The 26433-nt window shown below is 51.1% G+C and overlaps 1 protein-coding gene across 2 annotated transcripts; it reads right to left on the bottom strand.

Annotated features, from left to right (window-relative positions):
• Nucleotides 1-1722: 1722 nt before the first annotated feature.
• Nucleotides 1723-22069, bottom strand: LOC129714271 (protein FAM98A-like). Of its 2 annotated transcripts, none has more exons than XM_055663821.1 (8): nucleotides 21944-22069; nucleotides 20615-20763; nucleotides 16227-16361; nucleotides 12432-12640; nucleotides 10134-10214; nucleotides 7808-7924; nucleotides 4271-4438; nucleotides 1723-3004 (listed from the first exon to the last, which is right to left on the bottom strand). In XM_055663821.1, exons 1-8 carry the CDS (start codon nucleotides 21973-21975, stop codon nucleotides 2831-2833), a joined length of 1065 nt encoding a protein of 354 aa, XP_055519796.1. In that variant the 5' UTR covers nucleotides 21976-22069; the 3' UTR covers nucleotides 1723-2830. The 2 variants fall into 2 exon arrangements, with proteins under 2 accessions (XP_055519796.1, XP_055519797.1); XM_055663822.1 differs by having other exon boundaries at nucleotides 1758-2009; nucleotides 21944-21990.
• Between the last annotated feature and the right edge of the window lie 4364 nt (nucleotides 22070-26433).

The following is a 26433-nucleotide window of genomic DNA, read 5'->3' as shown; positions in this document are numbered from 1 at the left end:
AGGTAGATGCACAGAGTCTCTTGCCCAGAGTAGGGGAATCAAGGACCAGAGGACACAGGTTCAAGGTGAAGGGGAAAATATTTAATAGGAACTGAAGGGTAACCTTTTCACACAAAGGAGGGTGGTGGGTGTATGGAACAAGCTGCCAGAGGAGGTAGGTGAGGCTGGGACTATCCCAATGTTTAATAAACAGTTAGACAGGTACATGGATAGGACAGGTCTGGGGGGGATATGGACCAAATACAGGCAGGTGGGGCTAGTATAGCTGGGACATTGTTGGCCGGTGTGGGAAAGTAGGGCCGAAGGGCCTGTTTCCACAGTATCACTCGATGACTCTATGACTCAAAGGTTGTTGGATAAAGTATACGTGTCACATTCATCCAGAGGGGCAAAGATTAAAGGGGATATGTGGGGCAAGTGGGTGCCTGGAACGAGCTGCCAGGGGTGGTGGTGAAGGCAGATACGACAGGCACATGGATATGCAGGGATATGGATCACGTGCGGGCAGAGGAGGCTGATTTCTCTTGGCATTATGTCGTCAGCACAGACATTGTGGGCCGAATGGCCTGTTCCTGTGCTGTACTGTTCTCTGTTCAGGCTGATCTGTAGAGGCATGACAAAGGAGCAGGATTCGAGATGTATTCAAGAGTTAGATTTAGCTCTTGGGGCTAACGGAATCAAGGGATAGGGGGAGAAAGTACTGATTTTGAATGTTCATATTGAATTGTGGGGCAGGCTCGAAGGGCCGAATGGCCTCCTCCTGTATCCCTCTCCCCTGACCTTCAGTCTAAAGAAGGGTCTCGACCAGAAATGTCACCCATTCCTTGTGGATGCCACCTGTCCCGCTGAGTTACTCCGGCATTTTGTGTCTACCTCCGATAGAACCCAGCATCTGCAGTTCCTTCCTGCAGTTCTCCCACCGGGAACAGGACACGGTTATTTATCTCCCTTCACCCATGGCCAACACGGAGGGCTAGGAGTGACGAGGAGGGAGGATCAGGAGCCAGGAGGCCGTGTTCTCCTCACCGACCCCAGCGTTCAAGTTGACCGACGAGGATTTGTACTCAGTTCATCAGGCGTACAACAGCGCTGGATCCAGCTGCGACTGTTTTTTGTAGATATATTGCTAAATAAAGCTCATTTTTTATTCTGTAGCAGTGAAGATGCTTGCTGGAAGGACTCGGTGTGTCGAACAACATCTGTGTGGGGGTGGGGGGGGGGGGGGGGGGGGGGGAATTGTCGATGTTTTGGGTTGAAACCCTCCAGAGTGCAAATAACCAGGATAAATGGCGCAGCGGTAGAGTTGCTGCCTCACAGCGCCAGAGACCCAGGTTTGATCCTGACTACGGGTGCTGTCTGTACGGAGTTTGTACGTTTCGCCTGTGACTGCGTGGGTTTTCTCCGGGTACTCCGGGTTTCCTCCCACACTCCAAAGACGTGCAGGTTTGTGAGGGTTCGGCTTTGTAGCTGGTGTTACGCCCCACTCTGTCAGAGAGAGAGACAGAGAGATAGATAGATAGATAGATAGATAGATAGATAGATAGATAGATAGATAGATAGATAGATAGAGAGAGAGAGAGAGACACAGGGAGAGAGACTCAGAGAGAGACAGAGAGATGGACACAGAAAGAGAGACAGAGAGAGAGAGAGAGACAGAGAGAGAGACACAGAGAGAGAGAGAGACACACACACAGACATCGTCTGCTTACACCACTGATAACTGACATAAAGTCTGGAATCTCCCCTCCAAAAGAAATCTCCATCCAGAACCAGGAAACAATATTTTAATTTTATTTAAAAATAAAAAAAATGTGTTTGTGCTCACAGCCCTGAGTCCCAGCAAATATTCCCCACCCCCCCAAAAAAAATCACATAATTAATTGTCATTTACATGTAGGAACTTTGCAAACTGTTCCCTCCTCGTGGAGTCTCAAGTGTAGGAACCGTAACACCAGATGTGGAGGTGGAGAGAGAACGTAACACTGCGATGATGCTGTCCAGGATTAGTGCTGGAGGAGAGAGAGACAGAGACAGAGAGGGAGAGAGAGACAGAGATCCAGGCCACAGTTATTGTTTGCGAGGCTCCGTGATGGAGGCGAGCAGAAGCCTGATAAATCCACGCTGTGTACAGTGTCGCTGTGGCCGAGGGCAGCCACAATCAGATGGCCGGTGGGGAGGGGAGCTGGGACTCGGGGGGACACATCAGCCACAGCTCTGTGCGTTTAAACCAGCCCCACTGTCTACCCTCTTCGAATTCAGATACAGAAAGCTGGAGTAACTCAGCGGGACAGGCAGCGTCTCTGGAGAGAAGGAACGGGTGATGTTTTGTGTCGAGACCCATCGTTTGTAGAAGGATCTCGACCTGTTAAGTTTCATTGTCTCTATAACTTGCTTTCACCTATCCCACAGCCAACAATGGACCATTGTTGGCTCCACATTTCCCTGATTACCATTGCTTTCTGCATATCTTTCATTCATTTCTCTTAAGTACTGTCTATATATCTCTCGTTCCCCTCTCCCCTGACTCACAGTCTGAAGGAGGGTCTCGACCCGAAACGTCACCCATTCCTTCTCTCCAGAGATGCTGCCTGTCCCGCGGAGTTACTCCAGCATGTCGTGTCTGTCTTTGGCGTGAAGCAGCATCTGCAGTTCCTTCTTGCACACGGGGTCTTCTCCGTGTGACGAGGGGTGCAAGGAGCAGCGGAGTTACAGCGGTCCCACCCGCCGCAGATGCACTGCTCCGTCCGGGAATGCCACCACCATCCACGGCCTTCCCGCACGGAGCCAGCAGGGAGCCCGCCACTCCTCAACGAGGGGTGGCGGGGGGCAGTCAGTGCTTACGCCCCTTGCCTCCTCTCCGCTTCTCCTGTCTCCGGTCGCCCCCGTTTTTCCGGTCACCCCCATTCCTCCGTTCCCCCCCACTTCTCCTGCCTTCCCACGTGGCCATCGGCCGTTCCATCTCGCCAGGTCTCCCCCCACGATCCGGCACCGGGCCCATCAGGATCTGGGAAGTGAAGCAGAAGGATATTGGGACCCTCGGGAACAGAATCGTGGAAACATAGACAATAGATGCAGGAGGAGGCCATTCGGCCCTTCGAGCCAGCACCGCCATTCAATATGATCACGGCTGATCATCCAAAATCAGTACCCCGTTCTTGCTTTCTCCCCATATCCCTTGATTCCGTTAGCCCTAAGAGCCATATCCAACTCTCTCTTGAAAACATCCAGTGAATTGGCCTCCACTGCCTTCTGTGGCAGAGAATTCCACAGATTCACAACTCTCTGGGTGAAAAAGTGTTTCCTCATCTCAGTCCTAAATGGCCGACCCCTTATTCTTAAACTGTGACCCCAGGTTCTGGACTCCCCCAACATGGGGAACATGTTTCCTGCCTCTAGTGTGTCCAATCGCTTAATAATCTTATATGTTTCAACAAGATCCCCTCTCATCTTTCTAAACTCCAGAGTGTACAAGCCCAGCCGCTCCATTCTCTCAGCATATGACAGTCCCGCCATCCCGGGAATCAACCTTGTAAACCTACGTTCAGCACAGACATTGTGGGCTGAAGGGCCAGTTCCTGTGCGGTACTGTTCCATGTTCTAACGTAATACAGTGCAGACAAACAACAAACACAGGAGAGGGACCTTGCCTGCCTCCTCTGGCATCAAGCCAGCGGCGCAGCGGTAGAGTTGCTGCCTCACAGCGCCAGAGACCCGGGTTCGATCCTGACTATGGGTGCTGTCTGTACGTTCTCCCCGTGACCTGTGTGGGTTTTCTCCAGGTGCTCCGGTTTTCTCCAAAACTCCAAAGACGTACATGTTTGTAGGTTAATTAGAAACATAGAAAACAGGTGCAGGGGGAGGCCATTCGGCCCTACGATCCAGCACCGCCATTCATTGTGATCAAGGCTGATCGTCCCCAATCAATAACCCGTGCCTGCCTTCTCCCCATATCCCTTGATTCCACTAGCCCCTAGAGCTCTATCTAACTCTCTTGGTGTAGTTGTAAATTGTCCCTAACTTTCAAGAGAGAGCTAGATAGGGCTCTTAAAGATAGCGGAGTCAGGGGATATGGGGAGAAGGCAGGAACGGGGTACTGATTGGGGATGATCAGCCATGATTACATTGAATGGCGATGCTGGTTCGAAGGGCTGAATGGCCCACTCCTGCACCTATTGTCTATTGTGTATTGTGTGTGTAGGACAGTGTGGGGATCGCTGGTCGGTGCGGACTCGGGCCTGTTTCCGCGCTGTATCTCTAAACTGATTCTCACCTTGTTGATGGCACAAGCAGTCTTCTCGCGGATGCTCCGGCTGGTGGTTCTGGTGATGATGGAGAGGTCCTCCCGGGCGGACAGTAGGTGGGCGAGGGTCACCCCCGCCTTGCGGCACAGTGAACTTCTCAGGGGGTTGTACACCTCACCCATCGCCGCCCCGCAATGCTGCAACACAAACCAAACTCACACACACACTGGCCCAGATCTCCAGCAGCTGCAGTCAGGTGAACCACAGCTCGCCATGTACCTACACTCCCACACCTAACCTGAGGAGCACCTTCAGCAACAGATCAGTCTGAAGAAGGGTTTTGGCTCAGTGTCGGGTCTACTGTCTCAGTGTACTACTGATATACACTCGAACTGGATCTGAGATGCTGTTCTAAGGTGATACTTGTACTGAAATGTATACAAAAATGGATTTCACTGTACCTTGGTACATGGTATGGGCGGCATGGTGGCGCAGCGGTAGAGTTGCTGCCTCACAGCGCCAGAGACTCAGGTTCGATCCTGACTACGGGTGCTGTCTGTACGGAGTTTGTACGTTCTCCCCGAGACCACGTGGGGTTTTTCATTGTTTATTTTTGTTTAGTTTACAGATACACCGCGGAAACAGGCCCTTCGGCCCACCAGGTCCGCGCCGACCAGCGATCCCCGCACATTAACACTCCGGGCCGGCCCTAAGCCGATTGGACCGATTTTTCCAAATTGGGCCCCGCGTTAATGTTCCGTATTTCATATGGAAATACAAATTCGCTATGTTAAATAAAGATTCAAAAAAAAAAATTGCCATACGTTTTACAAAACGAACATGGATAGCAAACGATGTGTTATGTGCTGCTGTAACACTTGTAAACAGGCAGTAGTTAGCAAGTAGTTAAACAATGCATTCCTCAGTAAATGCGTTATATTGTATCTCTCGCTGCTGCCGGAGCAGACCCGGGGGAGGGAGTTTACAGGGCAGCAAGCCCCAGCACCACAGCGAACTCAGCCGTGAGTATTGAACGCTAAACGCCGGGAGCGGGCAGGCGGGCCGTGTGTGAGTGGGGGGGGGGGTACACAAAAAAGCTGGAGAAACTCAGCGGGTGCAGTGGGGGCGGGGGTTGGGGGGGAGGTTGTGTTAACTCGTTCAGTGCCGTACAACAGCAGACCTGGTTGGAGGTTTGAGTCTGTGTTAACATTGGTGTCTGTCTGTGTGTGACTCTGTGTATGTCTCAGTGTTTCTGTGTGTGTGTGTCTCTGTGGCTGTGTGTGTCTGTGTTTCTGTGGCTGTGTGTTTCTGTGTCTCTGTGGTTCTGTGTGTCTGTGTTTGTGTCTCTGTGGCTGTGTGTGTGTGTGTGTCTGTGTTTCTGTGGCTGTGTGTTTCTGTGTCTCTGTGGCTGTGTGTGTCTGTGTCTCCGTGGCTGTGTGTGTGTGTGTGTGTGTGTGTGTGTGTGTGTGTGTGTGTGTGTGTGTGTGTGTGTGTGTGTGTGTGTGTGTGGCTGTGTTTGTCTGTGTCTCTCTCTCTATCTGCGTGTGTGTCTGCGTGTGTTTTTCTGTCTGTTTGTGTGGGGGGGGGCATGGAGGGACAGAGGGGGGATTTTCAGTTTGCAAACCACTTGATTCCAGTTAAGAGGTGGATACGATTACTGTCAATACGAGCAGCTCACGGAGCAGAGTCAGAATGAGAAACACTGCTGCTCGGCTCACACACACGTGGAGTGAACTGTCGATATAAACGTGGCTGGGGGAGAGGAGTGGTGGGGGGGGGGGGAGAGGGAAAATTTGAGAGAGAAGAGCGAGGAAGGGGGAGAGAGAGATAGGGGGGGAGAGAGAGGGGGATAGTGGAGAGAGAGAGAGAGGAGGAGGGGGAGGAGAGAGGGGGGGAGAGAGGGGATGCAGAGAGAGGGGGTGCAGAGAAGGGGGCGGGAGAGAGCTCCCTTCTGCTTCACCACCACTGTTGGCTGCCCCTTGTGAGGTGATTGGAGACCAAAACCAGTTACCCTTTAGATCTCCCTCTCCCTACCTCTCACTACCTCCCTCCCCCTCCCCTTGCCTCCTTCTTTAGAGAAGGGGGGGGGGGGGGAGGATGAGGGAAGGAAGGGGGGGGGGGGGGAGAGGGCGGAGGGGAGTGGGGAGTGTGCCTTGCTTGGTGGAGAAGAGGGATATGGGAATGCTGTACGCAGGTGGTGACTCACACTGGGACCCCCCCCTGTCATTGCGCAGTCTATCTGACTCCCTGCATCCCCCCCTCTATGGAGCGAAGGAAATATGCAATGTTTCGGGTCGAAACCCTTCTTTAGACCCAGCCCGAAAGTTGGCTATTTCCTTCGCTCCATAGATGCTGCCTCACACCTGCTGAGTTCCTCCAGCATTTTTGTCTACCTTCGATTTTCCAGCATCTACAGTTAATTCTTAGACGTTTTGCGGTGATGGCTGCATCTGCGGTTCCTTTCTGTTGTGGGGGGGTTGGGGAAGAGTCCTGGCCCGTGGTGGCTCCTGATAAGTGATGTGTTCCCTCCGCGGGTGCTACCTTGCCCGCTGAGTTCCACCAGCACTCTGTGTTTTTTGTTTGGCTCTGAAGTTGAAGGTGGATCCCCCTGTGTCTACCTTCAACTCCCTGCCTGTGGGACGGGCAGGAGCTCTGGGGAGAGGGTTGCTGTTGCGAGACCCTTCTTCAGACAATCACAAATACTCTCACCGACGAGAGTTCAGTTCAGTCTAAAGAAGGGTCTTTTCTCCAGAGTCGCTGCCAGCGGTGAGCGGGCCGGCAGAAGGTGCTGAGATGGCAGTCGGTTCCATGATGGAGGCTACCCTACACACACTCGGAACAATTGTATCTACATTTACACCAAGCCAATTAACCTACAAACCTGTACGTCTTTGGAGTGTGGGAGGAAACTGAAGATCTCGGAGAAAACCCACGCAGGTCACGGGGAGAACGTGCAAACTCCGTACAGACAGCACCAGTAGTCAGGATCGAACCCGGGTCTCGGGCGCTGTGAGGCAGCAACTCCACCGTGACCGCCATTCTCTGAGGGCTCTGGTTTCTTCCCACACTCCAAAGGCAGCAGCTGAAGAAGGGTCTCGACCCGAAACGTTGCCTATTTCCTTCGCTCCATAGATGCTGCCTCACCCGCTGAGTTTCTCCAGCATTTTTGTCTCCCTCCAAAGACAAGCATGTTTGTAGGTTGATTGGCTTGGTATAAATGTAATATTTGTCCCTGATGTATGTAGGGTAGTGTTAGTGTGCGGTGATCGCTGGTCGGCGGGGACTCGGTGTGCTGTTTCTGCGCTGTATCTCCCGCTGCGGGGGGGGGGGGGGGACAAATTTGTAACATTGTCGGTGCCCTTTATGTGGTGACTATTTGCATACCTTGCTGTGTGCAAGCAAAGAATGTCACTGACTTGTTACGTGACATTCATTCAAACTAAACTGAATGACAAGCACCCTGGGGAATTCTCCGGCAGTACGATGAGGCCAACGCTGGGCCCCCAGTTGTAGTTGGTGGTCAGTTTGTGAGACGGCTGTATCTCCCTCTGGCCGCTGTTACTGACCTTTGCTCGATCGGACCAGTGGAACGACTGCACGGTCACGTCCAGCCGGCTGATCAACATCTGCCTGCGACACTCGTACTCCACGCACATGGCCTGCTGGATCTGCTCCAGATGTTCCTGGGACAGGGAATGCCGAGTGTTAGCGGGCGGGCGACAAGCGGGAATGATCCACCTCCTGTTTATCTGCCCTGAAGAGGAACCGCCCGATCCACCCACTCTCATTCGGCCACCCAGATCCCGATCCTACTAGCCCTCGCTGCCCGTGCATTCACAGCCACGACTGGGGTGGTGCAGCGGTAGAGCTGCTGCCTTACAGCACCAGAAACCCCCGGTTAGATCCTGTCTAGAGTACACATGGTACTGATTGGGGATGATCTGCCATGATCACATTGAATGGCGGTGCTGGCTCGATGGGCCGAATGGCCCACTCCTGCACCTATTGTCTATTGACTATGGGTGCTTAGTTTGGTTAAGTTCAGAGATACAGCGTGGAAACTAACACTATCCTACACACACTAGGGACAGTTTACATGTATACCAAGCCAATTAACCTACAAATCTGTACGTCTTTGGAGTGTGGGAGGAAACCGAAGATCACGGAGAAAACCCACGCAGGTCATGGGGAGAACGTGCAAACTCCGTACAGACAGCACCTGTAGTCAGGATCAGTCGATGGTGCTGAAATGGTAGCAACTCTACTGCTATGCGCTCTACCCGGGTGCTGTCTGTACAGATTTTGTACGTTCTCCCCGTGACCTGTGTAGGTTTTCTCCAGGATGTCTGGTTTCCTCCCACACTCCAAAGACATACAGGTTTGTAGATTAATTGGGCTTCAGTAACAAAAAAGTGTAAATTGTTCATAGTGTGTGTAGGATAGTGCTGGTGAACAGGGTGGTACGGACTCGGTGGGCCGAAGGGCCTGTGTTTCCGCGCTGTATCTCTAAACAAAACAAAATCATGGCTGGAACAAAATTACAGATTTTAACCTATAGAAGTGGGTACAATTTTCAACATCATTTGGGAAGATGTATGCAGAGGAAAGGTTTAGAAAGCTACGGGCTAAAATGCTGGAGAATGGGACTAGCCCAATGTGGCTGCTCTGAAGAAGGGTCCCGACCCAAGAAGTCACCCATCCTTTGTCTGCAGAGTTGCTGCCCTAACCGCAGAGTTAACGCCCTGTCCCACTTTCACAACCCTCTACTCCAGGACTTTGTGTCTATCTTCGGTATAAACCAGCATCTGCAGTTCCTTCCTACACAGGTGTGTTCTTTACATGCCTTCATTGGTCAGGGTATTGAGTTCTAAGTCTTGATGCATCATTATAGGACTTTGGTTAGGCTGTTATTGGCAGTTCTGGTTGCCCCATTACAGGAAGGGTGTGGAGGCTTTGGAGAGGGTGTGGAGGAGATTTACAAGAATGATGACTGGTTTAGGGAGGGTTATCCACAAGAAGAGGTTGCACGGACATGGATTGTTTTATCTGGAACGCCAGAGGTTAAGGAGAGAGCTGATATCAGTATATAAAAAGATGAGAGGCATAGATAGGGTAGGCGATCACAGCGTTTTTCCTAGGATGGAAATATCTAATGCTAGAGGGCATAGCTTTAAGGCGAGTAGGGCAAAGCTTAAATGAGATGTGCGGGGCATGTTTATATTTAAAAACACAGAGAGTTGTGGGTGCCTGGAATGCGTTGCCAGGGGTGAGGATGGGGCAGGTACTATAATGGTGCTTGAGGTTTTTAGATAGGCACATGGATATGCTGGGAATGGAGAGATATGGATCCCGACTATGGGTGCTGTCTGTATGGAGTTTACACGTTCTCCCCGTGGGTCGTCTCCGAGATCTTTCCTCCCACAGTCCAAAGATGTACAGGTTTGTAGGTTAATTGGCTTGGTGTATGCGTAAATTGTCCCCAGTGTGTGTAGGACAGTGTTTGTGTATGGGGATCGCTGGTCGGTGCAGACCCGGTGGGCCGAAGGGCCTGTTTCCGAGCAGTATCTCTAAACTAAACTAGTGTGCGAATGGGCGATCGCTAGTCAGTGCGGACTCGGTGGGCCCAAGGGCCTGTTTCCGCGCTGTATCTCTAAACTAAAAACGTTTGGGAGAACAGCGGATGCTACGCCTTGCTGTGAAACATGTACCGAAGATGGAAGCAAAACGCTTGCGTCATTCAGCGGGACAGGCAGAGAGAAAGAATAGGTGACGTTTCAGGTCGGGGCCCGGGATATCACTCATCCCTTCTCTCCAGAGATGCTGCCTGTCCCGCTGAGCGACGCCAGCTATTGTCGGTGTAAAGCAGTTCCTTCCTCTGCACTACAACTGTACCCATTGGGCAGGCTCCAGACTCTTGCTGAGTAGAGGTTTTCCCACTGTCCCCTCGGGCAAGCCTGCGATGGCTTCTCGGATCTGAAACACAGAAGAGAAGGTCGGGTTAGGTCCAGCAGGAGGGATGGGGAGGCTTAACGTGATCCTCACAGCGCATGCACGCAAACTGTGCATTAATGTCCACATGCTTACAAGGTGGTGTGCAAGTGTGTACACAGTCACAGAGCCATACACTATGGCTGCAGCCCCTTCAACCCACCATACACACTAAACTCTGGAGTCACTCAGCGGGACAGGCAGCAACTCTGCAGACAAGGAATGAGTTGGGACGTTTCGGGTTATAGACAATAGACAATAGGTGCAGGAGTAGGCCATTCGGCCCTTCGAGCCAGCACCGCCATTCAAAGTGATCATAGCTGATCATCCACAATCAGTACCCCGTTCCTGCCTTCTCCTCATATCCCCTGACTCCGCTATCTTTCAGAGCCCCATCTAGCTCTCTCTTGCAAGCATCCAGCCTCCACCGCCCTCTGTGGCAGAGAATTACCCAGACTCGCAACTCTCTGGGTGAAAAAGATTTTCCTCATCTCCGTTCTAAATGGCTTACTTCTTATTCTTAAACTGTGGCCCCTGTTTCTGGACTCCCCCAACATCGGGAACATGTTTCCTGCCTCTAGCGCGTCCAAACCCTTAATAATCTTATATGTTACAATAAGATCCACTCTCATCCTTCTAAACTCCAGAGTGTACAAGCCCAGCCGCTCCATTCTATCAACATATGACAGTCCCGCCATCCTGGGAATTAACCTTGTAAACCTACGCTGCACTCCCTCAATGGCAAGAATGTCCTTCCTCAAATTGGGAGACCAAAACTGCACACAATACTCCAGGTGTGGTCTCACTAGGGTTGAGACCCTTTTTCAGACGTGACCTATCCGCCTGCTTCCCAAACACCTTCCCGTCAGTAATAGCAACTGCACTCACTTCTGCCCCCCCCGACTCGGTCTGTACGGAGTTTGCACGTTCTCCCCATGACCACGTGGGATTTCTCCGTGATCTTCAGTTTCCTCCCGCACTCCAAAGACGCACAGGTTTGGAAGTTAATTGACTTGGTATAAATGTAAATTGTCCCTAGTGTGTGTAGGATAGTGTTAATGTGCGGGGATCGTTGGTCGGTGCGGACTCGGTGAGCCGAAGGGCCTGTTTCCGCGCTGTATCTCTAAACTAAACACCGTCATTCCTTCCAGGTCAACTTTAGCCAGCCCCTGGCATGGACAGTGTCTTAGGCAGAGATTGATAGATTGTTGATTAGTACTGTGTCAGGGGTTATGGGGTGAAGAGGTGCTGCCTGACCCGGCACTTTGTGTCCGTCTTTGGTATAAACCAGCATCTGCAGTTCCTTTTTATTACTCATCTCATTCTCTGTTGGCGGCAGCAATTAAAATTGAATCTCTATTGGCGGCAGCCACCATTACTGGCGGCAGCGGGTAGAGCCGCTTCCTCACAGCGTCATCCTGACCTCAATTGCTGTCTGTGTGGAGTTTGCACGACCTCCCTGTGACAGTGCGGGTATCATCCGGGAGCTCCAGTTTCCTCCCACATCCCTCTGTGCCCCTCGTGTGTAACGAGTGGCTGAGAACGTGGAATCACATAGAACTACTGTGAGCGAGTGATCGATGTTCGGAACGGACTCGGTAGGCCGAAGGGCCTGTTTCCATGCTGTATCTGTGAACTAAACAAAGCTAAAACTTCTGCATGTAGGAAAGAACTGCAGATGCTGGTTTAAAATCGTAGACACAAAATGCTGGAGTAACTCAGCGGGACAGGCAACATCTCTGGGGAGAAGGAATGGGTGACGTTTCGGGTCGAGACCCTTCTTCAAGTCAAGTGAGTTTATTGTCATGTGACCCTGACAGTACAATGAAATTCTTGTTTTGCTTCAGCACAACAGAACATTGTAGGCATTACTACAAAACAGATCAGTGTGTCCATATACCATTATATACGTAAATACACACACGAATAAATAAACTGATAAAGTGCAAATAACAGATAATGGGCTATTAATGTTCAGAGTTTTGTCCGAGCCAAGTTTAATAGCCTGATGGCTGTGGGGAAGTAGCTATTCCTGAACCTGGACGTTGCAGTCTTCAGGCTCCTGTACCTGCTACCTGAAGGTAGCAGGGAGGTGAGTGTGTGGCCAGGATGAAACATCCCCATTCCTTCTCTCCAGAGATGTTACCTGTCCCGCTGAGTTGCTCCAGCATTTAGTGTGTGAGACTCCTGTGTGCTGCTTACTTTATCTTCCAGTTCTGTGAAGAGCTGAGCTGTGGGGATGCCCGGTGCGGGTTTGCCCACGCCCACCGCTTGGCACAGTGTCTGCAGCTCCGCCAGTGTTTGGCCACTGCCGTCTCCACCGCCGGCATCCTCCGGCACTCGGTGCTGTCCACGTGGATGCCGCTTGGACTGCAGGAGTCTGGCTGCCTGGAGCTCCGAGCCCAGGAACACTGAAAGCACAGGCGCAGTGGATCAGCATGCAAGAGACAGGCCACCCAATGCCCACCCCCAACCCACCCAACACAGTGGCACAGTTGCTGCCCCACAGCACCAGAGACCTGACTACGGGTGCTGTCTGTACGATGTTTGCACGTTCTCCCCATGACCATGTGGGTTTTCTCCGGGTGCTCTGGTTTCATCCCACACTCCAAAGACGTACAGGTTTGTAGGATAATTGGCTTTGGTAAGAAGTGTTTGGGGATCGCTGGCCGGACGTGGACTCAGTGGCCTGTTTCCGCGCTGTATTTCTAAGCTGAACTGAACGTGGTCGGTATAGGCTCGGAGGGCCGAAGGGCCAGTTTCTGCGCTGTATCTCTAAACTAAACTAAACATGGTGGTCGGTATAGGTTCGGTGGGCCGAAGGGCCTGTTTCTGCATTGTATTACTAAACTAAACATTGTGGTCGGTATAGGCTCGGTGGGCCGAAGGGCCTGTTTCCATGCTGTATCTCTAAACTAAACTAAACATTGCGGTCGGTAGAGACTCGGTGGGCCGAAGGGACTGTTCCTGTGCTACATTGTGCTATGTTCTGTGATGTAGTATCAGAAAACAGAGCCAGTAGGGTTAATTACAGTTTCATAAGTGATAGGAGCAGAATTAGGCCATTCGGCCCATCAAGTCTACTACGTTATTCAATCATGGCAGATCTATCCGTCTCAACCCCATTCTCATGCCTTCTCCCCATAACCTCTGACACCCGTATGAATAAATTGGAGAGGATTGTGTTTTGAAGGGGATATATGTGGGAGTTTGTTTAAACTGTGTTTGGTAACAGCGGACAGCAGAGTTGGATGAGTCAGGTACTATTACTACTACACTAGCACTATCCGACACACACTCGGGACAATTTGCAATTTTTACCAAAGCCAATTAACCTGCAAACCTGTACATCTTTGGAATGTGGGAGGAAACTAGAGCACACAGGGAAAACCCACACAGGTCACCTGGAGAACGTACAAACTCCGTACAGACAGCACCCGTAGTCAGGAACAAACCCGGGTCTCTGGCGCTGTAAGGCAGCAACTCGACCTGAAACGTCACCTATGCATGTTCTCCAGAGATGCTGCCTGACCCGCTGAGTTACTCCAGCACCTTGTTTCCTCCCTCTAAACGTTTCCCATCTTCCATTGAAGAGCTTGGGGTGACACGGAAGCACAGCGGTAGAGTTGCTGCCTCACAGCGCCAGAGACCCGGGTTCCATCCCGATTATGGCTGCTGTCTGTGTGGAGTTTGTACGTTCTCCCCGTGGCCTTTCTCCGGGATCTTCAGTTTCCTCCCACACTCCAAAGACGTACAGGTTTGTAGGTTAATTGGCTAGCTATAAATATAAATTGTGTGTAGGATAGTGTAATGTGTGGGGATCGCTGGTCGGCACGGACTCGGTGGGCCGAAGGGCCTGTTTCCATGCTGTATCTCCAAACTAAACTACAAAGTTAGCAGGCACAGAATAGGCTTAATTATGTGTCAGTGCCTCACTTTCGAAGGTCCCATGGTAATGGGCTTCACTCAAATAACAAAAAAGGGATTTCTAGGCGACATTTCAGGTCAAGACCCGACTTCGACCTGAAACATCGCCTATTCCTTCTCTCCATAGATGCTGCCTCACCTGCTGAGTTCCTCCAGAATTTTTGTCTACCTTCGATTTTTCCAGCATCTGCAATTGTTTCTTAAACAGGAATTTCGAGTCTGAAGAAGGGTCACGCCCCAAGAAGTCACCCATTCCTTCTCTCCAGAGATGCTGCCTGTCCCACTGAGTTGCTGCAGATTTCTGTGTCTATCTTTAGACTCGGCCTAAACGAGGGTTCCGCTTAGAGAAAGGTGGAAAGGGTTGCTTTGGCCCGCCGAGTCCACACCGACCATCGATCATCATGTTTGCACCAGTTCCACATTATCCCACTTTTCCATCCACTCCTTTCACACTGGGAACAATGTTATGGAGGCTACAAACCGGAGCACCCGGAGGAAACCCACACCATCACAGGGAGAACGTACAAACTCCAAACACACACACACAGACAGAAACCGAGGTCACGATCGAACTCGGGTCTCTGGCGCTGTGAGATAGCAGCTCTACCTGCTGCACCACCATCCTGACTAGGAATCTGGATGGTGGCGCAGTTCCTTCTTAAACAGCTAAATCTAACTCTTTCTTGAAAACATCCAGTGAATTGGCCTCCACTGCCTTCAGTGGCAGAGAATTCCACAGATTTACAACACTCTGGGTGAAAAGGTTTTACCTCATCTCCGTCCTAAATGGCCTCCCCCTTATTCTTAAACTGTGTGACCCCTGGTTCTGGACTCCCCAAAAATCGTGACAATGTTTCCTATATTCTAGCCTGTCCAATCCCTTAAGAATTTTGTATGTTTCTATAAGATCTCCACTTATCCTTCTAAATTCCAGTGAATACAAGCCCAGTCGACCCATTCTTTCATCATAAATCAGTCCCGTTATCCCGAGAATTAACCTGGTGAACCTACGCTGCACTCCCTCAATAGCAAGAATGTCCTTCCACAAATTAGGAGATCCAAATTGCACACAATACTCCAGGTGTGGTCTCACCAGGACCCTGTACAACTGCAGGGATCTCCTTGCTCCTGAACTCAAATCATCTCGCAATGAAGGCCATTAGCTTTCTTCACTGCCTGCTGTACCTGCATGCTTACTTTCAGTGACTGATGTACAAGCACACCCAGGTCTCATTGCACCTCCCCTTTTCCTAATCTGACACATAGAAACATAGAAAATAGGTGCAGGAGGAGGCCATTCGGCCCTTCGAGCCAGCACCGCCATTAATTGTGATCATGGCTGATCGTCCCCAATCAATAACCCGTGCCTGCCTTCTCCCCATATCGCTTGATTCCACTAGCCCCTAGAGCTCTGTCTAACTCTCTCTTAAATCCATCCAGTGACTTGGCCTCCACTGCCCTCTGTGGCAGGGAATTCCACAAATTCACAAATTCACAATTCTCTGGGTGAACATATTTTTTTCTCAGCTCAGTCTTAAATGACCTCCCCTTTATTCTAACTGTGGCCCCTGGTTCTGGACTCGCCCAACATTGGGAACATTTTTCCTGCATCTAGCTTGTCCAGCCCTTTTATAATTTTATATGACACCATTCAGATAATAATCTGCTTTCATGTTCTTGTTACCAAAGTGGATAACCTCACATTTATCCACATTAAACTGCATCTGCCATGTTTCTGCCCACTCACCCAACCTATCCAAGTCACCCTGCAGCCTCACAGCATCCTCCTCGCAGCTCACACTGCCACCCAGCTTTGTGCCATCCGCAAACTTGGAGATGTCACATTTAATTCCCTCGTCTAAATCGCTAGATCTCTAAACTAAACTATGATGGGTCTCGACCCAAAACGTCACCCATTCCTCTCGCCAGAGATGTCGCCTGCCCCGCTGAGTTACTCCAGCATTTGTGTCTATCTTCCATGTTAAACTAAACCAAAACCGTTGCTAAATGTTGTAAATGGTGGGAGCTCAGGCCCGGCCACGGTTCCACGCGTGTCCGTGCAGCACTTACGGAGCAGTTGGAGGCAGTGCTCGCTGTCGTTCAGCCTGGTGGTGGGGTCCCCTGTGGTGAGGGAGGGGTAGGGGCAGTGTAGCTCATTCAGCAGCCCACTCACCTCCAGCTGGAAGCTTTCTGTGTCCGCTGGACCTGTGGAACCAAGGGAGAGCCCGTGAATGAGTCACTCACCCGGTCCATGTGAATAAATGTGAGGGATTCCACTTTGGTGGCAAAAACAGGAAGGCAGATTATTATCTAAATAGTGTCAAGTTGGGAAAAGGGGAAGTACAACGGGATTTGGGGGTCCTTGTTCATCAGTCTATGAAAGTAAGAATGCAGGTACAGCAGGCAGTGAAGAAAGCGAATGGCATGTTGGCCTTTATAACAAGAGGAATCGAGTATAGGAGCAAAGAGGTCCTTCTGCAGTTGTACAGGGCCCTAGCGAGACCACACCTGGAGTATCGTGTGCAGTTTTGGTCCCCTAATTTGAGGATGGACATTCTTGCTATTGAGGGAGTGCAGAGTAGGTTTACAAGGTTAATTCCCAGGATGGCAGGACTGTCATATGCAGAGAGAATGGAGCAGCTGGGCTTGTACACTCTGGAGTTTAGAAGGATGCGAGGGCATCTTATCGAAACATATAAGATTATTAAGGGTTTGGACACACTAGAGGAAAAACATGTTTCCGATGTTGGGAGAGACCAGAACCAGGGGCCACAGTTTAAGAATAAGGGTTAAGCCACTTGGAACGGAGACGAGGAAATACTTTTTCACACAGAGAGTTGTGAGTCTGTGGAATTCTCTGCCTTAGGTGGAGGCCGGTTCTCTGGATACTTTCAAGAGAGAGTTAGATAGGGCTCTTGGAGATAGTCAGGGGATATGGGGAGAAGGCAGGAACGGGGTACTGATTGGGGATGATCAGCCATGATCACATTGAATGGCGGTGCTGGCTCGAAGGGCCGAATGGCCTACTCTTGCACCTATTGTCTATTGTCTCCAGAGATGCTGCCTGTCCCGCTGAGTTACTCCAGCTCTTTGTGTCCATCAATGAGTTCAGGCAGCTGCCTGGGGCCGAGTGTTCACTTGTGCACTTTGTGCCTTACTCAACATAAAGGGCGGCGCGGTGACGCAGCGGGTAGAGCTGCTGCCTCACTGCGCCGGAGACTCGGGTTCGATCTTGACCACGGGTTCTGTCTGTACGGAGTTTGCATGTTCTCCCTGGGTTTTCTCCGTGTGCTCCGGTTTCCTCCCACGCTCCAAAGACGTACAAGTTTGTAGGTTCATTGGTTTCGATAAAATTGTAAATTGTCTCTAGTGTGTGTCGGATAGTGTTAGTGTGTGGGGATCGCTGGTCGGCGCGGACTCAGTTGGTTGAAGGGCCTGTTTCCGCGCTGTATCTCTAAAGTCTAAAGTTGCAACCAAGAGGTTGCTTGCAAGTTGGAGCAGACTGCCAGAGATGGTGGAGGCAAAGACTGTCACTATAGTGATGAAGCATCTGGACAAGCTGGGTGTACAAGGCAACAGACCAACTGCTGGTACATGGGATTAGTAGCGTTACTTCAAGGTTGGTGCCAGCACCCGGTGTAACATGCCTACCAATGCCAACTGCTGCCCCAGTATTCATTTATGCCCAAAGGCTGGAGTAACTCAGCGGGTCAGGCAGCATCTCTGGAGAACACGGGAAGCTCGGTGGCGCAGCGGTAGAGTTGCTGCCTCATAGCGCCAGAGACCCGGGTTCGATCCTGACTACGGGTGCTGTCTGTACGGAGTTTGTACATTCTCTTCGTGACCTGCATGGGCTTTCTCCAAGATCTCCAGTTTCCGCCCACACTCCTAATGTATGTGGGATAGTGTTAATGTGCGGGGATCGCAGTTCGAGGTGGACTCGGTGGGCCAAAGGGCCTGTTTCCACGCTGTATCTCTAAACTAAAAATGGATAGATGATGTTTCAGGTTGGATTCCCTCTTCAGTCTGATTTACTGATCTGCAGTTCCTTGTAGCCAGATCAAATAGCTGGAAAATAAAAACTTGAAGAGTCTTGACCCGAAACGTCACCCATTCCTTCTCTCCAGAGATGCTGCCTGTCTTGCTGAGTTACTCCAGCTTTTTGTATCTATCTTTGGTTTAAACCAAAGACCTGCAGTTGATCTGCAGTTCCTTCCTGCACATAAAAATCAAGATAGTTGGCAAAGATTGGTCAGGGAGGTGGGAGGTCAGAAACTCTCGTAGGAGAGGAGGTGGAGAGGGCTCGGAATGCCCTAAACTGCTGAAGCACAGACACCAAGGGCAGGAATTGGAGTATCCAGTGAGCCATTGGGAATTGTCCATCATTAATGGGATGATACAGCACGGGAACAGGCCCTTCGGCCCGCCGAGTCCACGCTAGCCATCAATCACCCATTCACACTAGTTCCACATTATCCTACTTTCGCATCCACTCCGTGCACGCTAGGGGCAAATTTACAGAGGGCCAATTAACCTACAAACCCGCACGCCTTTGTGGAGCGGGAGGAGAGCTGAGAACCAGGAGGTAACCCACGTGGTCACAGGGAGAATGTGCAAACTCCACGCTGACGGCAGCCACGGTGGGGATCAAGTCTCTAGCGCTGAGGGGCAGCGGGTTCTAAGCTGCGCCACTGTGCCGACTCGATTGGTATCTCATCAGCCAGTGGTATTGATGTGAGTGGGAAGGAACTGCAGATGCTGATTTACACCCAAGATACAAAGTGCTGGAGTAACTCAGCGGAACAGGCAGCATCTGTGGAGAGAAGGAATGGGTGACGTTTCGTGTCGAGACCTTTCTCCAGACTGAGAGTCAGGGGAGAGGGTGTCTAGAGATATGGAAGGGACAGGTGTGAAAACAGCAGATCAAAGCAGACAATGTTCAAGGAAATGATTCATAGTTAGCTGGGGGGGAAGGTGACAACGAGGCGTACATTCAGTAATATTAATCAGGAGGACAGTGAGACTAGTCAGAGAACTAGGTTGGGGGAGGGACAGAAAGATAGGGAAAGCAAGGGTTACCTGAAGTCACCCACTCCTTCTCTCCAGAGATGCTGCCTGTCCCACTGAATTACTCCAACTCTTTGTGGCCATGTTAAGGGAGGCATGTTGTCTGAGCATATGTCTTTGATTAGTTATGCTCAACTGGCACATGTACTTCGGTACTTGTCTGGGACAGTGCGTTGGTCCGTGTGTGTGTGTGCGCGTGTGTGTGTGTACGTGTCCATGTGTGTGTGCGTGTGTGTGTGCGTATGTCAGTGTGTGTGTGCGTCCATGTGTGTGTGTGTGCGTCCATGTGTGTGCGCGCGTGTCCATGTGGCTGTGTGTGTATGTGCGTGCATGCGTATGTCAGTGTGCGCGTATGCGTGTGCATCCGTGTGTGTGTGTAAACTACATACATCCTTGCAGCTTGCATTGTGCATGAGTCGAGCGTATGTATTTTATGCTGTGTTGATGCTGAGCAGTTGCTGCCTGTGTACGTGTATTATCCACGTTCTTTGCATGTTTTCAACATGACTGTTGTGTGCTTTGTATACTGTACGTGCTGTGAGTTTGTTGTATGTGTTGTATACATTATGTGTATAGTGTATGTGTCAGGTCGGGGGGAGTTCCCCCCACCATGGATACCATGTAATCCTGTGCTACCTGCTCCATGGTCGGATAGTCGGCGACTAAACCTGGTTTGCCAGGTGAGGAGGGGGCTGTGGACCCCCAGCAGGACCAAAAACAAGACCTGTCAAAGGGCAGATGAGCTCCTAGCGAGCCAACGGCCATCCACACTTCAGTAACAGTTGCGATCACTGTTGTACACGGCATTGTAAGGCAGCGTGCCCGTTGATGTTTTCAACGATGATGATGATGATGTGTGTATTGTGTTCAATGAGGGTGTTGCAGACATTGAGTGTGCTGTGTGTGTGTGTGTGTGTGTGTGTGTGTGTGTGTGTGTGTGTGTGCATATGTATGTGTGTGACTGTGTATGCATGCTCGCGCACGTGACTGTGCCTGTGTGTGCGCGTTAATGTGTGTAATTGTGTGCGTGTGTGCTCATGTACGTGTGCATGTGCATAACTGTGTGTGTGTGCGAGTGAGAGTGTGACTGTGTGTGTGTGTGCGTGCATGCAAGTGTGTATGCGTGCGTGTGTGTGAACGTGTGTGATTGTGTGAGTGTGTGCGTGACTATGTGAGTGTGTGCATGCGACTGTGTTTGTGTATGTACATTTATATAGTGTGTGTTGTGTGTGTGTGTGCAAGTGTGCATGCGTGTGCGTGACTGTGTGCGTGCGTGACTGCGAGTGTGTGTGTGTGTATGTGCATGTGTGTGTGCGTGTGCATGCGTGACTGTGCGTGTTTGCGTGTGTGTGCGTGCGTACGTTTGCGTGTGTGACTGTGTGTTTTCCCACCTGTGGTTGGAGTGAGGCGTTCCTCCAGCAGGCTGACCTCATTCAGCTGGGAGACCAGCCAGGCACAGGCGGCTGTGAAATGCTGACTGTTGGCTCCCTCCTCCACACCCTGCGCCAGCGCACCCTCTTCAAGCAGCTGCCCGCTGTACCTGCAACAGGGAGACAGTACACCACTCACTATCTGCACACTCAGCCCCAATTCCTTCCCATCACCCTAATGCTTTGATCACCCAACAATGGGCCATTGTGTAAGAAGGAACTGCAGAATCAAAGTAACTCCACGGGACAGGCAGCAACTCTGGAGAGAAGGAATGGGTGACTTTTCGGGTTGAGACCCTTCCTCAGACTGACATCGGGGGAGGGGGCGGGACAAAGGTAGAATGGACCATTGTCCGTGAAACCCGTGAATCTGTGGAATTCATTGCCACAGAAAGCTGTGGAGGCCAAGTCAATGGATAGAGATTGTTGATTAGTACGGGTGTCAGGGGTTATGGGGAGAAGGCAGGAGAATGGGGTTAGGAGGGAGAGATAGATCAGCCATGATTGAATAGCGGAGTAGACTTGATGGGTTGAATGGCCTAATTCTGTTCCTGTGACATGAGCATGAGGGAATGACAGGCGACATTTCAAGTCAGGACCACACTTCAGACGTCCTCCCCATCACTCTGAAGATAGGTGCAGACCCAAAATGTCCCCCGTCCATTCCCTCCATAGATGCTGCCTGACCCGCTGTTCCTCCAGCACATGGTGTTTTGCTCAAGATTCCAGCGTCTACAGTTCCTACAGTACAGGGACTGGATCTTCTATAGACACACACACACACACACACACACACACACACACACACACACACACACACACACAGACACACACACACACACACACACACACACACACACACACTGACACACACACACACTGACACACACACACACACACACACACACACACACACACACACACACACACACTGACACACACACACACACACTGACACACACACACACTGGCACACACACACACACACACACACACACACACACACACATACATACACACACACACACACACACACACACACACTGACACACACACACACACATACACACACACACACTGACACACACACTGACACACACACACACACACTGACACACACACACACACACACACACAGACACACATACACACACACACATACACAGACACACACACACACTGACACACACACACAGACACACACACACACACACACATACACACACTGACACAGACACATACACAGACACACATTCACACTCACTACCCGGATTCTCTCTCCCACTTTACCCCAGCGCGTTCAGCACCGCCGCCGCCTCCATTTCCCCGCGCACTTCCGCTCAAAGATCCTATAGCTTTGCTTTGCTATAGGATCTTTGCTTCCGCTCCCCTCGCACCCTTCCGGTCCCTCACCGGCTGCGCCCCCCCCCCCGACCAAAGATCCTATAGCTGACGAGCAATAGGATCATTGCCCCCGACCGTGCTCGGGGTGAGTGAGTGAGTGAGCCCCGCCCCTCCTCATTGCCCCGCCCACTAACTGCCTCGCTCCACTGGCACGCCCCCTCATTAATCCCCTCATTGCCCCGCCCCATCTTTGCCCCACCCCCTCATTAATCCCCTTACTGCCCCGCCCCTCGCCGCCCGCCCCCTCATTAATTCCCTCACTGCCCCCCCCCCCCTGCCCCGCCCCTCGTTGCCCCGCCCTAGTTGCCCCCACCCCCTAATTAATGCCTCGCTCCACTGCCCCGCCCCCTATTAATTCCCTCATTGTCCCGCCCCCTAGTTGCCCCGCCCACTAATTGCCTCGCTCCCTGCCACGCCCCCTGCCATCCCCCCCTCACTGCCCCGCCCCTCGACTGCCCCGCCCCCTCTTAATCCCCCACGCCCCCTCCTAATGCCCCGCCCCTCGTTGCCCCGCCCCTCGATGCCCCGCCCCCTCACTCACCTGTCTGGGGGTTGAGGCAGTCACCCTGACAACACATGCCATCATTTTACAATGTTATCCCACCAATGATTCCTCCATTGATGTTTCGGGTCGAGCCCCATCTTCAGACTGAGAGTCCGGGGGTGGGGAGGGACACAGAGATAAGGAAGGGTGAGGCGTGAAAACCAGACATCAAAGGGGACAAACTTCAAGGAAAATGGAGAATACACTGTAGCTGATTGTCAATAGCTGGGACAGCGAAGCAGACAAAGATAACATTTCCTTTTCATTAAAACAGTAAAACATAAGGATGGGGAAACATCAGGAGAGGGTGTACAAATGATGAGAGCTGTAAGATAAGCGGATTTAAACTTATCCCTGAAGCAGAGGTGTTTGTAACCTGAGAGAAGGAATAATGGGCCTGTCCCACTTGGGCAACTTTTTAGGCAGCTGCAGGAGACTATGCGGTCGCCACATGTTGCCGGGGAGTCGCCTTCATGGTTGTGAGGAGTTCCCACATTCTGGGAACTAGTCGCGGCCTCATTATGGTCACCGCAAATCTTTCAACATGTTGAAAAATTAGCAGCAACTGGAATGAAGCCGCCATGGAGAGTGGCGAGAAATCTCGTGCCGTAGGTGGGTCACCAGGCCCATAAGTGACGTTTTAGGTCGGAAAGCTTCTTCAGTCTGAAAGTCAGGGGAAAGGGAAACGAAAGATATAGACGATGATATAGAGAGATATAGAACAAATTAATGAAAGATATGCAAAAATGTAACAATGATAAAGGAAACAGGCCATTGGTAGCTTTTTGCTGGTTGCAGATGGAGAGGCCACTGGGCTGTAAACCCCTCCAACCTCATCTATTGCATCCGCTGCTCTAGATGTCAGCTGCTCTACATCGGTGAGACCAAGCGTAGGCTTGGCGATCGTTTCGCCGAACACCTCCGCTCGGACCACAATAACCAACCTGATCTCCCGGTGGCTCAGCACTTCAACTCCCCCTTCCATTCCGAATCCGACCTTTCTGTTCTGGGCCTCCTCCATGGCCAGAGTGAGGACCACCGTAAATTGGAAGAGCAGCACCTCATATTTCGCTTGGGTAGTTTGTACCCCAGCGGTATGAACATTGACTTCTCCAATTTCAGGTAGTCCCTACTTTCTCCTCCCCTTCTCAGCTCTCCCTCAGCCCACTGGCTCCTCCTCTTCCTTTCATCTTCCCGCTCCCCCCCTCATCCTACATCAGTCTGAAGAATAAGACGGAACTGCAGTTGCTGGAAAATAATATAAGTTGCTTAAGAAGGAACTGCAGATGCTGGAAAATCGAAGGTAGTCATAAGTGCTGGAAAAACTCTATGGAGCGAAGGAAATAGGCAACGTTTCGGGCCAAAACCCTTCTTCAGATTATATGTTGCTGTTCCTCCAATTTGCGTGTAGCTTCACTCTGACAACAGAGGAGGCCTAGGACAGAAAGGTCAGTGTGGGAATGGGAAGGAGAATTAAAGTATCCAGCAACTGGGAGATCAGGTTGGTTCAGGCGGGTTGAGCGAAGGTGTTCCACAAAACGATCGCCCAGTCTACGTTAGGTCTCGCCGATGTATAAGAGTCCACATCTTGAACACAGTAGATGAGGTTGGAGGAGGTGCAAGTGAACCTCTACCTCACCTGAAAGGACTGTCGGGATCCCTGGACAGAGTCGAGGGAGGAGGTATGGGGACAGGTGTTGCATCTTCTGCGGTTGCAGGGGAAGGTACCTGGGGAGGGGGTGTTTTTGGTGGGAAGGGATGAGTTAACCAGAAGGCGGAAACAGGGTGGAGATGGGAAAATGTGGCTAGTGGTGGGATCCCGTTGGAGGTGGCGGAATTGTCGTACGATTTATGTGTTGTATAGGACTACGGGGACTGTCTCTGTTGCGACTAGGGGGAGGGGGGGGCAGGGCAGAGCTGCGGGATATCGAGGAGACAGGAGTGAGGGCCTCATCTATAATGGGAGAGGGGACCCCCGTTCCCTAGAGAATGAGGACATCTCGGATGTCCTGGTGTGGAACACCTCATCTTGAGCGCAAATGTGGCGTCGATGGAGGAATTGGAAGTAGGGGATGGAGTCTTTGCAGGAAGCAGTGGGAAGAAGTGTAGTCCAGATAGTCGTGGGAGTCAGTGGGTTTTAAATAGACGCCAGTCGACAGTCTATTTCCCGTGATGGAGACTGTGAGGTCAAGAAAAGGGAGGAAGGTGTCGGAGATGGTCCAAGTGAATTTAAGTGCAGGATGGTAATTGGTGGTGAAGTTGATGAAGTCCATGAGTTGTGCATGGGTGCAGGAGGTGGCACCGATGCAGTCATCGATGTAACTGAGATAGAGTTCGAGGATAGGGCCAGTTTATGTCTGGAACACAGCGATTGTTTGACGTACCCTACAAAGAGGCAGGCATAGCTGGGGCCCATGTGAGTGCCCATAGCTACGCCTTGGATTTGGTGAGGAAGGGTTCTGACCCAAAACGACACCTATTCCTTTTCTCCAGAGATGTTGCGTGACCCGCTGTTACTCCAGCATTTAGTGTCTATCTTTGGTCCAGAGCAGCACCGGCAGTTCCGTCTGCACTATGAATGTAGGGTATGGGTTAATGAATACTGTATATGGAAGAATTTTTTTCATCCAAAGGGCAGATGGAATCTAGTCGGGCCATCACCAAATAGGGCTGGCACGGTGGCGCAGCGGTAGAGTTGCTCCCTTACAGCGCCAGAGTCCCGGATTAACCTACAAACCTGTACGTCTTTGGAGTGTGGGAGGAAACTGGAGCACTGGGGGAAAACCCATGTGGTCACGGGGAGAACGTACAAACTCCGTGCAGACAGCACCCTTAGTCAGGATCGAGCCCGGATCTCTGGCGCTGTGAAGCAACAACTCTACCGCTGCGCCACCGTGCTGCCCTATCCGTGGAGGGGATAAACTTCATTTTAACTGTACCTCGGCACATGAGACAATAATAAACCTAACTACAATATATGCAAAGCAAAAAAAACACTTCATGGATTCTCAGTGTAGTATTTGCACCTACCATTGTACTGAACAACCTTGTCATTCAGTTTAAGAAGGAACTGCAGATGCTGGAAGAAAGGGTTTTTGCCCGAAACGTTGCCTATTTCCTTCGCTCTATAGATGCTGCTGCACCCGCTGAGTTTCTCCAACCTTGTCATTCATGTGGCCCCCTTCCCTTTTAATCAGAGGGCAGTGAATCTGTGTAATTCTTTGCCACAGGCAGCTGTGGAGGCCAAGTCAGTGGATATTTTTAAGGCAGAGATAAACAGATTTTTGATTAGTACAGGTGCCAGAGTCAATGGGGAGAAGGCAGGTGATGGGGTTAGGCGGTGGAGACAAGATCAGCTATGATTGAATGGCGAATGGCCTAATTCTGCTCCTATTCCTTATGACCAATGACCTTCCCTTGTTTGAGGGGTTCCCCACCGGACGCTGCCCCTCAATGTCCAGCGGTGGAAAGATGGTAGATACAAAAAGCTGGAGTAACTCTGCGAGTCAGGCAGCATCTCTGGAGAGAAGGAATGGGTGACGTTTCAGGTCGAGAGCCTTCTTCAGACTGAGAGTTGGGGGAAAGGGAAACGAGAGATATTGACGAGAGAGATAGAGAACAAATTAATGAAAGATATGCAAAAAAAGTAACGATGATAAAGGAAACAGGCCATTGTTAGCTGTGGGATTGGTGAGAACGAGTTACAGCCAATGAGACTCAACAAAGGTAGACAAAAAAGCTGGTGAAACTCAGTGGGTGAGGCAGCATCTATGGAGCGAAGGAATAGGTGACGTTTCGGGTCGAGACCCTTCTTCAGACTGATGTTGGTGGG

The sequence above is a fragment of the Leucoraja erinacea genome, chromosome 38 (genome assembly GCF_028641065.1).
Source record: "Leucoraja erinacea ecotype New England chromosome 38, Leri_hhj_1, whole genome shotgun sequence".
Taxonomy (NCBI): domain Eukaryota; kingdom Metazoa; phylum Chordata; class Chondrichthyes; order Rajiformes; family Rajidae; genus Leucoraja; species Leucoraja erinaceus.
Note: the sequence above shows the minus strand (reverse complement) of the source record. Positions and strands in the feature narration are given on the sequence as shown.

Coding starts and splice junctions, on each gene's coding strand:
- LOC129714271 (XM_055663821.1), bottom strand. CDS start 21,975: ATGGAGGCGGCGGCGGTGCTGAACGCGCTGGG. Junction 12,641..16,226: donor GCACTGCCTCCAACTGCTCC/GTAAGTGCTGCA, acceptor CTGTGCTTTCAG/TGTTCCTGGGCTCGGAGCTC. Junction 7,925..10,133: donor GTCTGGAGCCTGCCCAATGG/GTACAGTTGTAG, acceptor TCCCTGTCCCAG/GAACATCTGGAGCAGATCCA.